The sequence below is a fragment of the Eulemur rufifrons genome, chromosome 30 (genome assembly GCF_041146395.1).
Source record: "Eulemur rufifrons isolate Redbay chromosome 30, OSU_ERuf_1, whole genome shotgun sequence".
NCBI lineage: Eukaryota > Metazoa > Chordata > Mammalia > Primates > Lemuridae > Eulemur > Eulemur rufifrons.
Window position 1 is genome coordinate 59566546 of NC_091012.1, and position 13191 is coordinate 59579736.

Here is a 13191-nt window from a genome sequence, read left to right on the forward strand (position 1 = left end):
CGTCTTTTGCCTCAGCTAAAACACCTGGGCAATAGACAAGTTTAGGGTGAATTGCCTGTTGTGAGAGCAAAATGCCCCTTCCGTCAGGGTAGAAACCCAGAACAATGAAAGGTGTGCTTGCTTCTAAAGGTCCCATATGCTGTTCAGAGACTCATTGGGGAATATTTCCACAATTAAATCATTCCATTAAGAGGTGCTGCTGCATCGGTGGGGAGGGGATGGAGCACCTGGAAAAGAAAAGGATTTTGTGACCAAAGTGTACCAGGGGGAAGGCAGAGCTAATAACTTGTTAAATAACTGATTTTTCTAATCCTTTTTTTCTCAGCTTATTTCTTATGAATGTTGGATAGCTGCACCAGCTTGGCGGGGAAAGGGTTTGATGAATAGCACAAAGACACTGGCTACTCCCTGGAGGCTGTCCCTTTAAAGGAGAATCTGAGTTTATTCTGGGGGGAGGGGATGCACACAGTAGAGTAGGAAAGAGGGCTTGGAATAAAATTAAAACACTCCCCTTCATAGTCATTGTACTGAGATGTTAAGACTGCTTCCTAAGCTAGAGATGCTAACCTTGGCTAGCTCCTTCTGTTCTCTTCAAGGGGAATTTTGTCAGGCTATGGATTCATTTACAACTGTTAGTCATGTGGGCATGTGTGAGGAAACAGATGCCAGTTATAATGTATTTAGCCCGAAGTTACAATTTGATAGGAGCCACTGTCAGTAAGTCCCAGGATTTTCAGCTATTTCAAAATCCTTCCCTCTCCTCTGTTTGGAACAGTGCCAAGAGTGCCTCCCTCTCCATCTCTTATTCCCAACCCCCACAACCACCAGCACCCCCGCCCAGCCCCTCCTTCTTCTCTATTAAGATCAATATTCCTGCAGGTCAGGGGCAAACAGCAGATGGGTCACGGGCTTTTTTTCAACCAGCTCTTTTCACAGGCAGCAGATTGCAGATCTGGATCTGGCTAATATTTGAATTCCTTTCTTTTTTTTCCCTTCTCGCCCCTTTTTCTTTGCCTCTCTTCACCCTCATCCCTTTTTTCAACACTCAGGTCTCTGAGGTTTGACCAAAATATGGAACTTGATTTTGGACACTTTGACGAAAGAGATAAGGCATCCAGGAACATGCGAGGATCCCGGATGAACGGGCTGCCTAGCCCCACTCACAGCGCCCACTGTAGCTTCTACCGAACCAGAACCTTGCAGGCGCTGAGCAACGAGAAGAAAGCCAAGAAGGTACGTTTCTACCGCAATGGGGACCGCTACTTCAAGGGGATTGTGTACGCTGTGTCCTCTGACCGTTTTCGCAGCTTTGACGCTTTGCTGGCTGACCTGACTCGATCTCTGTCTGACAACATCAACCTGCCTCAGGGAGTGCGTTACATTTACACCATTGATGGATCCAGGAAGATCGGAAGCATGGATGAACTGGAGGAAGGTAATTCAAGTAGTGGGTGGTGGCCCTTGGTGGGAGGTGGCATCAGTGGTTATGGTTACATTCTTGGGTTGCATTGAAAGAAATTAGGCAGTGCATTTGTCAAAGCACCAGGTTGATTGATGCTCAGATTTTTGATTTTATAGGCATCAACAGAGCCATTAGCCATCACCCTTCATGGCCTTCAGTCTCTGCTGGGGTTGAAGTGTGGATGGTGATGATAATGCATTGTGTTTATCTGCCAGGGTATACAAAGGGAAATCTTAATTGCGGCATTTTCTCTAGATCTTGTTCATAATTAATTCTGAGTAGCTCTATTGAGGAAGAGCATAAAATCAATAGGGGTGTAACGAGGACAAACATTTGGTCGGGTTAACAGAGAAAATATTATGCCCAAATTTTCCTTGAACTGCTGAGAAATTATTTGTGAATTGCAACTCATTGGAGATATGCACCCTGTGAACAGGACTTCGTGGACATAGTCACAGAGGATTATTCTTTTAGGTAAGTGGTCACTGCTCAGCTGTTGCTTCTAAAAAGCCCACTTCAGGGTGTGTCCCTAAGGCTGAGGTCATTGGGAGAAATACCAAAGAAAGCTGTAGGTATGTCCGGTATTTTAATAAAGACCATTCCTATTAGAATAGGAACTGACTCACTATACCTAAATTCCTTTAAATCCTCTCTATATTTTGGTATTGCAACTAAATTTTCTGAATAGATGCTGAAAATCCTGACAACCTGTGTACCTGCCCCCAAATAGGGAAAATCCCAGCTGTTACCAAAACTTGCTTATCCATAAAGTCTTCTTTGTGATCATTTAGAAAATAGATCTTGAGTCATGTTCTTAACATTCTACATTATCAAATCAATTATACTGAGGGTGCTTTCCTATCCCTACTTTTAAATTGGTTGGTGTAACATACGTAACTAATTTAACCTAATACAGTGCTTTAAAGAGCAGCCTTAAGGAATGGTGACAATGAAAATGTTCCTCCTCAAACCCCTCCCCCATTATCCATTCCTCCCACATCACTCCCTCCATTCCTTGAGCAAAGGTGAGTTTATATCTCTAGAGAAACCAAATTATGAAAGGGACAAAAAGGAAGGAGAAACAGCACGTTAAATGACTTGATATGGGAGTAACCTGCCTATGCTTCACTGCTTCTAAGTTTTTTGTGTTCCTAGACAAAGGAGCATGAGGGCTTCCCGTGTACAAGACCTCAGTTCTCTTAAGTAGCTGCTGTTTCCCAAGTAGTCATGCAGAGTGATTGGGGCCAGTTACTTATGAGAGATAGTGTCCATATGGTTGCTGTATCTGAGTCTCAGGGTTCAAGTCTGAGATTTTTCTACATAGCTGACTTTGAAAAGCAATGCCCAGGAGACTTAGATTTTTTGGTCATGTATTGAATGGACAGGCAGAGGTTAATCCTAGGCCTTTCCCGGCCATCAAAGGATTTGCTATCCCAGTGCATATCTTAAAATAAAGGAGAGTCAGGGCAAACTTGAAGGACTTGAAGATAGGTCGAGGGAGCTGTCCAACAGAGTAATTGTTAGGGTGTGTGTCTTTTGTCACTGTAAAATCCATATCTCAGTCGAATTTGAGGGATTTCTCTATAATAACTTTCACAAACAAAGCACTCTGAATCATCCAATATGTCCTCATTTCCACTTGCTATGGTATTCTAAAGACCATAATAGACGCTAGGACAGAATTCTGAACCAAATGTCATTGTATTCAGAGCAAGGCTTAGAATATTCTTGTGTCTGATTTAAGAGAAGTGTTATGCACAGATTTTTCCCCCAATCCATTTTTACATATTGATTTTTCTTTCTAGGGGTGTGTTCTGTGTGTGTGTGTGTGTGTGTGTGTATTGGGAGAGAACTGGTGATAAGCAATCTCAGTTCAATATAGGTCGGTAATAAATGTAATTTAAAAAGACTGCAGCTTTCTTTTCCCTTGATTCCTTTTGAGTCTTGCTAGATTGAACTCCTCTCATCTATCACTCCTGGATGCAGTGGTACTTCCTGGTGAATTCTCAGACTGCACAGAGTGTGAATACGGCTCAGTTGCCTTTGTTCATATGTCATCTACAACTACAAGTCACAGTGGACCCCAATGCCCTTTCAGGCCTGAGTACTGCCCATTCAGTCAAGGAAATTCAAGGGTATCTCTGGAATAGTGTTGAGAAATGTGATCAAATTTTCCCACTGTCACAGAACCAGATGGGAAAGGGCACTGGGATGAAGAGAATAAAGAAAATGGGTCATTTTCCCTCCTTTTTGTCCTTTAAAACTACTCATCTAGGAATGGAGAACAGAAGTTCACTTTGTTCACCTTTGAAAGAGGTTGAATGAAAGATCAAAAATTCATACACTATGTCATCTTTTGTGCTTCTATCACTTAGAATAATGTTAATGTTTATCCATGTTGTACCATGTATCAGCACTCCATTCCTTTTTATTGAAGAATAATATTTCATTGTATGTATAGACCACATTTTGTGTATCTCTTGTGAATAATATTTTTAACTGTAAAGTGAGACTAGGAACACCTGCCTTCTCTATGCATTAGGGTGGTTGTGAAGATAACATTAGATAATGGATATGGAAACACATTGACAAGGTAAAATTATAGCTACTGGTACTATTATTATTAATGATATGAAAATAATAATAATGAAAATAATAACGATGATGATGATGATTCTAGTGAGGGGTTGTAATGGCCAGTGATTCCCAAACCTATCTGTCTTTCAAAATCTTTCAGAGCTTTAGAAAAACATTCATTCCTGGGCCACACCCAAGATCTATTGAATCAGAATTACCAGGCATAGGGCCTCAGAACTTGTGTTTTTACAAATCTTCTCAGGTGATTCTTAAGGGCACCTAGACTTGGGAAGTATTAGATTAGGTGATCCTGATGGTTCCCTTCAGCTAACTATAGTAGTAGGAATTTCTAGGGATGCAGAAATCTTTGTTTTGGTTTTTTCTTTGTAGATCTTAAAGGACTAATGGGGCATAGAACATACTATGTTTCCAAATGGCCACATTATTACATATTTACCCTAAAAAGAGATTAAATCAAAAGCAATGGGTTAACAGTTACTCTGGCCTTGTGGCACCTCTTTGTCTAGTGCTTTTAGCCTGCTGTCTGCTGCTAATACTGAAAGTGTCAAGGGGAGCATTTTGGACCAAAGTTGGGTTGTTGACGTCAGCTTTCCCACAACTCCTTGGGTACACCAAGAGTCTTAGCGAAACCATGTAGGATGTGGCCCTCATTAGCTATGTCCTAGGAGGTCAATGAATGAAACCCATTGGTTGTTTTTACTTTTGTCATGTCTTTCCTTTGCTTTTCATTGTTTATCTTTCTCTTTCACCTATATCTTGTCCAATCCTTTACCCATTTCCTTGTATGTGAGTATCCAGATCAATCTTGGGGGTATCATTTATGACTAGCCAGCTTTTCTGAACCTAAATTGAGACAAGTTTGAGAGTTCCTATGCTAACCATGGGACAGAATATTTACAATCGGAACAGTCTTGGAAAATCAGAGCTGTATGGTGACACTGGCTATGATCCAGTTGCTTTGCCATAGTTCATTTGTTCCAATGAGATGCAACCACTTTCTCACTAATTTATCCTCTAACTGCTAAAGCAAGCATATTGCCAAAGACAAGAGTTTTAAAATACCTTGGAGGGAAGCATTGTTAATAGATATGATAATACAATAAAGTATCATTTAATATTTTCCTTCTTAAGTCAGGAAGCCCCAGAGAAGAGGAAAAAGCCCAGGCAGTGCTTTTGCACTGAGAAGATATAAATATACTTAATGCTTTTGAAAATGGAGCCCTCTTGAAAGAGAAGGGAGGTAGACATTAGATCATCTTGAGCCCACATCTTGTTCCATGCCTTCCCTTTCAGCTGTGTTTCACTTACATGACTTCATTTCCTTACCCCTTCACCCTAAAGCAGGTTTTCAACTCCAGCAAATTGTCACCTTCCTTGGCTCTGAAACCAGCTTTCCTTCTAGGCCCTCAGCGGGTGGGAAATGGCCCCTGGAAGCTGTGGCAGGATGGGAACCCAGCTGTGTAAAGGTGCAACACAACTCACACAGCTCCAAGCGCCAGGCAGCCGGATGTGCAGGAAGCACAGAGCTCTGGTAGCAGACATTGCAAATGTTTGTAAAATCAGAACAAGGAAGTCTCAGTCTGGCAAAGTGGCACATTTGATGTCTTTCCAGTAGTAGAAGTGGAGAGTCCTTGGTGGTGGCACATCTATTTCTTTAACATGTAATTACCATAACAGCTTTGTTTCCTAAAGCCTATTTGAGGTGGAAAAGAGAAAAGAATTCCTTCTGATAGACTTTTAGGCCTAGAAGGGACTCAGATGTCACTTAGTACAATACCTTCAATTTATCAATGGAAAAGCTGAAATTCAGAGAATTAAGTGATTTTCCTGAGGTCACACAGCTCCTAAGTGCCTGACTGAGATTTGAACTCAGGTCTATCTGACTCCTGAGTCACTACTCTTTTTTTTATTTCAGCATATTATGGGGGTACAAAAGTTTAGGTTATGTATATTGCCCTTGCCCCCCACCTCCACTCTTAACCACCATAAATACCCTGCCCGCAGTGAGCATCAACAGTGGCTTTGCTGGGTGTCAGCCATAAAACTCCTACATTTGGCATTTGCCACAACTGGAAGCCCCCTCCCAAGCAGCGGGAAATCTTATCTTTGAAGCATGGGCCCCCAGCAGTGCTCATGTTATATAATGATCACAGCTCAGCTCCTCGATGGCTGCCCTTGATTCTTTCTCTTTTCTTTCCTTCAGCTTCTACTCCTCTTTTCATTTCCTTTCTTTCAGCTCTTTCTTCTTCTTTTTCCTCTTTGCTCTTTCTTTCTTGTTCTCTCCTCTATTCCTTCAGATTAGGGGCTTAATAATGACAATAAGAATCTATCAAGTACTTACTATGTTCCAGGCTCTGGGCTCAGCACTTTTTGTCCATCATCTGATTTGTGCCCCACAACAACCCTGTGAGGTAGGTATTGGTTCTTATCACCCAAATTTTTCAGAAAAGAATATGAAGCCAAGGGCACACAACTAAGAAGTGCTGAGGACCCCATTCTGACTGACATCACATCAGCTGCTCTTTTTCCATTACTCCATATTCAGGTACCTTCGGAAGGTGCTCAACATAGATTTGGCTGAGGGCTGGGCCCTCTGCAAAGTTCTTGGGTGCCATATGATACTATAGCTGTCACCATCATGTTCATTTTCATCTGGGGGTGGTTAATCACACTTATAGTTCAGAGGCTTAAGAGGTTTAAGAGATGGGAGCAAAAAAAGTCCAGAGTCCTAATAGGGCTACACAGCTGACTCTCTAGAGGAGATTGAATGAGTGAAATCATAAATATATAGCCTCACACATTTCCACACCACCAGTTGTCTGACAGAGTTTTAAAGTACATGACAAGATATGGAAAACATCTGACTCCAAGGCAGTGACCTCTTTGAAGGTGCCCATGAATCTGGTGAAGTGCTAAGGCAAAAGGCCCATTTCCTAGTGTGGGGAATATTGGCTGTAAATATATGGAAGAGCTGAAAGGGCCCCTTTTATCCTGTTAAGATGCAAATTAAAGACCCCAGCCTCTAATCACTTGGGTTGGGTTGGATTAGCCAACAAGAAAGCCAGAGAAATCAGAGTTTCTCTTGGCTGGGGTCTTTGACCATCCCATCAAGGGTGTCCATGTGTATACAAAGTGGAGGAAAGTGCCTGTGCTTGCTTACAAACCATTCTTTGGTTCCCCTGTCAAGACAGAACACTAGCAGCTTCTGAGACTGAGTGCAGCTTTGGAAGCCACTTTGCATATGTCAGATGCCACTTACCTTCCCCCTCCACATACACACACATAAATGTCCTCAAAGGCACCCTAGAGCTTCCGGCTGAACTTTCTCTTAGCACTGAGAAATTTTATTAATTAACGTGACTTAAAGGATTTGGTGCTACAGCAAAGCAATCAATATTTGCAAAGGGAGTGAATTATCAGCCTGATGTTTCTGAATGTCTCTGTGCGGTTCTCCTGCCGAGACCAAAGGAGAGCCATCAGATTATAATTACGTTTAATGCTTTCTTTGCACTGGCTAGGGTTTATTTATTTATTTAGGGTTATTACTGGTGACTTCAGTCTGATTAAATCACACTGTTTCTGAAGCTCAACCTCCGGATGAACTTCTATATACCTTGAGGCTAATGTGTTTTACTCCACATAATCAACCTTTTCTAATATTTTCTCCCCTAGGCTGAGCCTATCTATCTTCCTTTTTTCTCCATCTTCTAGTCCCTGGTGTCCAATCTCCTCCTCCTGCCTCTGACCCCTGCATTTCTTCTGCTGTATTAGTCATTTCCTCTAGCCCAAGGTAAATGTGAAAATTATACTAGATCCCTTCAATCCATAAATCAGGATGCATAATGTACTCTCACATCTCCACCTCATTACTTGTGGCAGCCAAGGGTGAGCACTGGTGAAGATGGCCCTGAAAACAGATCTGGTGTGCAGCATTTGGGAGGATGGAAAGTTAAGAGATGGGCGGTAGAAACAGGAAAGCGTGTTTTTCAAGCAAGAGCTAGACTTGCAAACACAAGGAATGCTCTGTGTGCATTTGTATGTACACATTGTTATTTAGACAATTTCTCTACCTGGGTGCAGGGGTGAGCAGTAGAGGACACACTTATACACACATATACACATTGAACACATTTTACATTTCAGTATTCCACCGCTTGGCCATATACTCTGTACAAAGCATAATCTGGCTTCTTGTCTAGTATGTACTGTATGTCCAGTATGCAAGATTACTTGGTTCACCTTAACTTGGAATAAAAAATGTTTCAACTTTGCAAATTCTCCTTGGTTCATAATATAACAGATGGATGGAGTTGTGAGTCCAAAAACAGCACAGGAACTTTAAGAAATAGAGAGGTTAAAAATGCTCCAGTAATACCCCCTAGGAGTTAAACATCTTAGAAACTAATATAAACATTTAAATTCTAATAAAAGCGTATCAAGGTTGAGAATCCCACTTGTTATATTAAACCTAGAAATGTTCATTGTCCTTAAAACCCTTAACTTTATAGGGTTTGTCAACTAGGTATGCCATTACATTGAAGGATGTTTTGCTGATTGCTTATTCTTGAATTTGAGCCAAGTTGTTAGATAGCCCAATTAGGAATTACACCTAGGGTTGGTTATTATCACCATTTCTCCAAAAGTTCTACTCCAATGTCAGTTTTGTTAGAATAGTCCATATATCTGCTATTAAACTAATCACCCAACTACTTATTTCTTCCCTTAGGGGAAAGCTATGTCTGTTCCTCAGACAACTTCTTTAAAAAGGTGGAGTACACCAAGAATGTCAATCCCAACTGGTCTGTCAACGTAAAGACATCTGCCAATATGAAAGCACCCCAGTCTCTGGCTAGCAGCAACAGTGCCCAGGCCAGGGAGAATAAGGACTTTGTGCGTCCCAAGCTGGTGACCATCATCCGCAGTGGGGTGAAGCCTCGAAAGGCGGTGCGTGTGCTTCTGAACAAGAAGACAGCCCATTCGTTTGAGCAAGTCCTCACTGATATCACTGAAGCCATCAAACTAGAGACCGGGGTTGTCAAAAAACTCTACACTCTGGATGGAAAACAGGTAGGTACTTTTTCAAAGTACTCTTATGTTTTCTAAATGCTTGGATGACCATGTTATACCTAAGACATCATTTCTAGTTGAGGGACTCTTTCTCCACATCTCATCATCCCTACCTGATATTACATGGTTCATTTGGAGGAAAGGTCTTTTCAGCAAGCAAAGCAATGGATCAGGAATCTGAGGCTCTGAAATTCAGTCTGCTTCTGATTTACCAAGTAGAATGGTCACTTAGCTTCAGCTTCCTTATCTGCTAAGAAAAGATGTGTTAGAACCTATGTCCTACAAATTCTTATGAATATGAATTTATCTATTACAGGATGTAACCTTGATTTTTCGATACATGTGGCTAAAAATGAGATTTTCCCAATCATTTCTTCTTAGATACCCTCACATTGGTATTCAGCATCCATTCTGATGAAAGGAAGTTGAAGTGACCTTTATATGCTATGAAAGAAGTCAGCTATGGGGGAAGCACAGAAGCCTCTGGCTCCTTGTCTTTGCCTCACACTAAACCATATTTGTTCTCTCTCCCTTTCCCATGTGATATAGCTGTCTTAATTTGGTTCCACTGATGGTTTGTGTGAGAAAGGGACTATTTCAAGATCCTAAAATTAGCCTAAGAAAGATGCTGCCATCTGTTCCCCTCCAAATCAGGTTCTTCATGTCATTGGTTATGCTACTAAAGTGCCACCTATATTAATATCTGGGAAAGAATGCAGTCAGGCGTCTCCATAAGACAGATGCACCATTCTCTCGAACATAGGGAGCTGTAAATATACAACAAAAATGTTCCAAGGGAATTGGAACAGTGGCTAGTTCTGTTGGCTCTAAAGAGAATCCTGATCCCCCATCAGAAAAGACAAGTGTGGGTTATCAGTTCATACATTTTACCTCTTAAAATACCTTTGGTATTTGAACATTTATATGGATTCTAAAAAAGCAAATTTGTTATACATCAAAATGACTGATTTGTGTTCAAATGCAGAACCATGACTCCTCCCATAATTTCCAATATATAATGTGTGCTCCAAGACTTTAAGTTTCAGGGAAAACTCACTCATATACAATACACTTAGAAATTGTGAACACCAATTGGATATCAGACTGAGGTGGGGGCTGGGGGAGGGGATGGGTGTATGCCTACACAATGAGTGCATTACACACCGTTTGGGGAGTGGTAACACTTGAAGGTGCTGACTCGGGAAGGGGGGGTGGGGAAGGGAGGGATATATACCTACATGATGGGTGCAACGCGCACTATCTGGGGAACAGACATGCCTGGAGCTCCGACTTGGGGGGACAACGTATGTAACCTGCAATTCTGTATCCCCCATAAAAGTAAGATGAAATAAAAAAAAATAAAGCTCTAGAAATCATAAAAAAAAAAGAAATTGTGATAGATTTGTGGCTTCTGTTTCCCATAATTTTGTGATGTGAGAGATACCTGGATGCATTAGTTATACCTGATTTGTGTTTGTTGTACCAAAGCAATGGGTTTACCTGAGATATTGGGAAAAGTTCCAACTCCCAAGCATTTCTTTAAGAGTGTCCGTCTTCTGAGCACCAAGTATATAATAAACAGGATCTGCTTAGGTATAGGATAATTGCCAAAGCATCTTCTCAGAGAAATAGGTTCTAGGAATTTTAGAATCATTTGATCTCAGAGTTCAGAGTAACTTCTACACTCATTTTATAAAGATAACCTATTCTACTGTTCAACAGCTATGATATTTAGAAAGATTTTCCTTATATTAGGCATAAGTCTGCTTCCCTATACCTTCAGCCTCTTGAAGCAATACAGGAAAATTACAAATCAAGGACATAAGACTGGGATTCAGAATATTTGGTTTCTAGTTTTGATATTGTCATTTACTATATGATTTTGTACTAATCTTAACAATCCTGAACCTCACACTCCTCCTCTGTATATGGGGACTGATCACACCTGCCTTGCCCATGCTCATAGGATTCTTGTGAGGATCAAATGAAATAATGGATATGAAAACACTCTGTAAATTAAAACATGCATCTATATGCATATAATTTATCATTAAATGAGATTTATGGCAATTTACATATATATAAATAAATGTTATTTCTCTTTCTCCTACTTTGCCTCCATCATTCTTATTACAAATATCAAACATTTTGTGGAGAGATAACACACGTTGGCATTCTGTCATTGTTCCTAGTAATATATAAAGGGACACCTGCATCTCCTAGGTAAGCAAGCTGTAGTCCAGTGATGAGTGGATCTTTATTGTACAGCAGGCTATGCAGAGTGGCAGACTCTCTCCATCTCCTTCAAGCATCAGTTCCCATTTCTTTGGGGAACACATTACAAAATACCAGCATGTGATATGGCATGTATGTACAGAAATGAAGTGATGCTCAATGGAGCAGAACAATGCCCTTTCAAGCATCTGTACTTCTGTATATACAGCTCCTTCTCTTTAAAATGTCTCCTTCTGCACACCCTGATCCCTGGAGGTCATCTTTTAAGACCTGGTTCAAATGTCACTTTATCACTGAAGATTTCTGTCTCCACTAGGCAGAGTAAAAACAGACTTAACCCTTTTTTGTTATTAATGGTCAGCTCCTGGTTCATTGTGGATGCTCTATAAATGTTTGTTGATTGAATGAACTGACATAAAGAGATTCTCACATGGCCCAGGTAGATATTTTGAGAAGCCCTCTTGTCTCAATGCCCCAGACAGTATTTTTATGCCTATCAGAAGAGATAGGGGGCTTCCAAGGGAGTGCATATTCCACTCAGGTGGCTTCTATCTGGTACTTTACTTGGAAGTCACTGAAGGGAGACATTTAAAGCAATATTTCCCAAAGTATATTTTAAGGAGAAATGTCCCCATCTGCCCACCCCCAGAAGCTCTCCAAAGAAATGTTCTGTGGTCAAATAAGGTTGTAAAATGCTGCGAGTTTTATGACTTTCTTAGAGATTCACAGTGCTCATTGGCACATTGACTGTTCTGAGAAGTCTTACAGCTAGGAAACCCATTCAATTAGACCCAGTATTTCCCAACCTTTTTTAATCACAAACATTTTTTTATGAGAGACACACACACACATACACATACGCACATATATACATGCACACAAACACACAGAGAGCACACTAGAAAATACTGTTTACAGAAAATACTGAATGATTAGGAACTACCCACCCTAAGTTTAATAGTAAGATTGGTATGCACAGGGTAACCTACAAATCAAACACTGGTGTGTTGTAACAGCAAGGACACTAAATAACAAAATTGGGGGGGAGGGTGCATGGACAAACCTACTAATTACAAAGTAGGTGCTGAGTATACTGAAAGTTGGAGCCAAGTTCAAAAATTTAGAGCTCAGCTTATTTCCTGGTTCTAGTGATGACAACTCTAATGTTAATGCCTATCAGTCACTTTGATTATTGGTGGGTATTCTTACTAATTGGGAATATGATTTTTCTCTTTGGAGGCTGAAGGCACATGTGTTACAATAGCTTGAATTGCTTGGCTGAGATTCTAATGTCTGTCTCTGACTACGTGTGGCACCAGGCACCAAATTTGAAAGTACAAAGTATGGTCAAGGCTATTTATTATGGAATGTTTTATTCATGAAATAAAGGCCCTCATTTGATTTCAGTGTATGTGCTAAGTGGACCCCAAATTGACCAAATCAAGTGGTTTTCCCCCTTCATTTACAATGAATTCATAATGATCAGCTAAACATGCCCAGTTGATTATACTAAATTTATTGTTGCTTCTGTAATCATGTGTACTATTTGACTGATTGGCTTACACTGATTGACAAGCAATCTGCAGACATGGCTTTCATTTCATTCTCTCTGTTTTAATTTTGTTTGGATGTGCTTTTGGAGTCCTTGATCTTTTCAGGGCTTATGTTTTGCTGGTGTGGAAGACTGGTTTCCTGACCTCTTGCCTCTGAAATATTTGTGGTCTGTGTAGACAGGAAAGCTAACCATCACTAGTAGGAAGAAGTCCCAATTGATTTCTCACCTCAGTAAGAAGTTGCTAATGGAATAAGTAGTTGGTAGGGCTCTGGCT

General features: G+C 40.7%; 1 protein-coding gene across 1 annotated transcript in view; it reads left to right on the forward strand.

The window, feature by feature from the left end:
• The first annotated feature begins 532 nt into the window (after positions 1 to 532).
• Positions 533 to 13191, forward strand: part of DCX (doublecortin) — a 90147-nt gene continuing 77488 nt past the window's right edge. Inside the window, exons 1-3 of the mRNA XM_069464218.1 lie at positions 533 to 717; positions 1050 to 1435; positions 8787 to 9127. Of these exons, the coding sequence (XP_069320319.1) occupies positions 533 to 717; positions 1050 to 1435; positions 8787 to 9127 (912 nt within the window). The remainder of the gene's footprint in view (positions 718 to 1049; positions 1436 to 8786; positions 9128 to 13191) is intronic.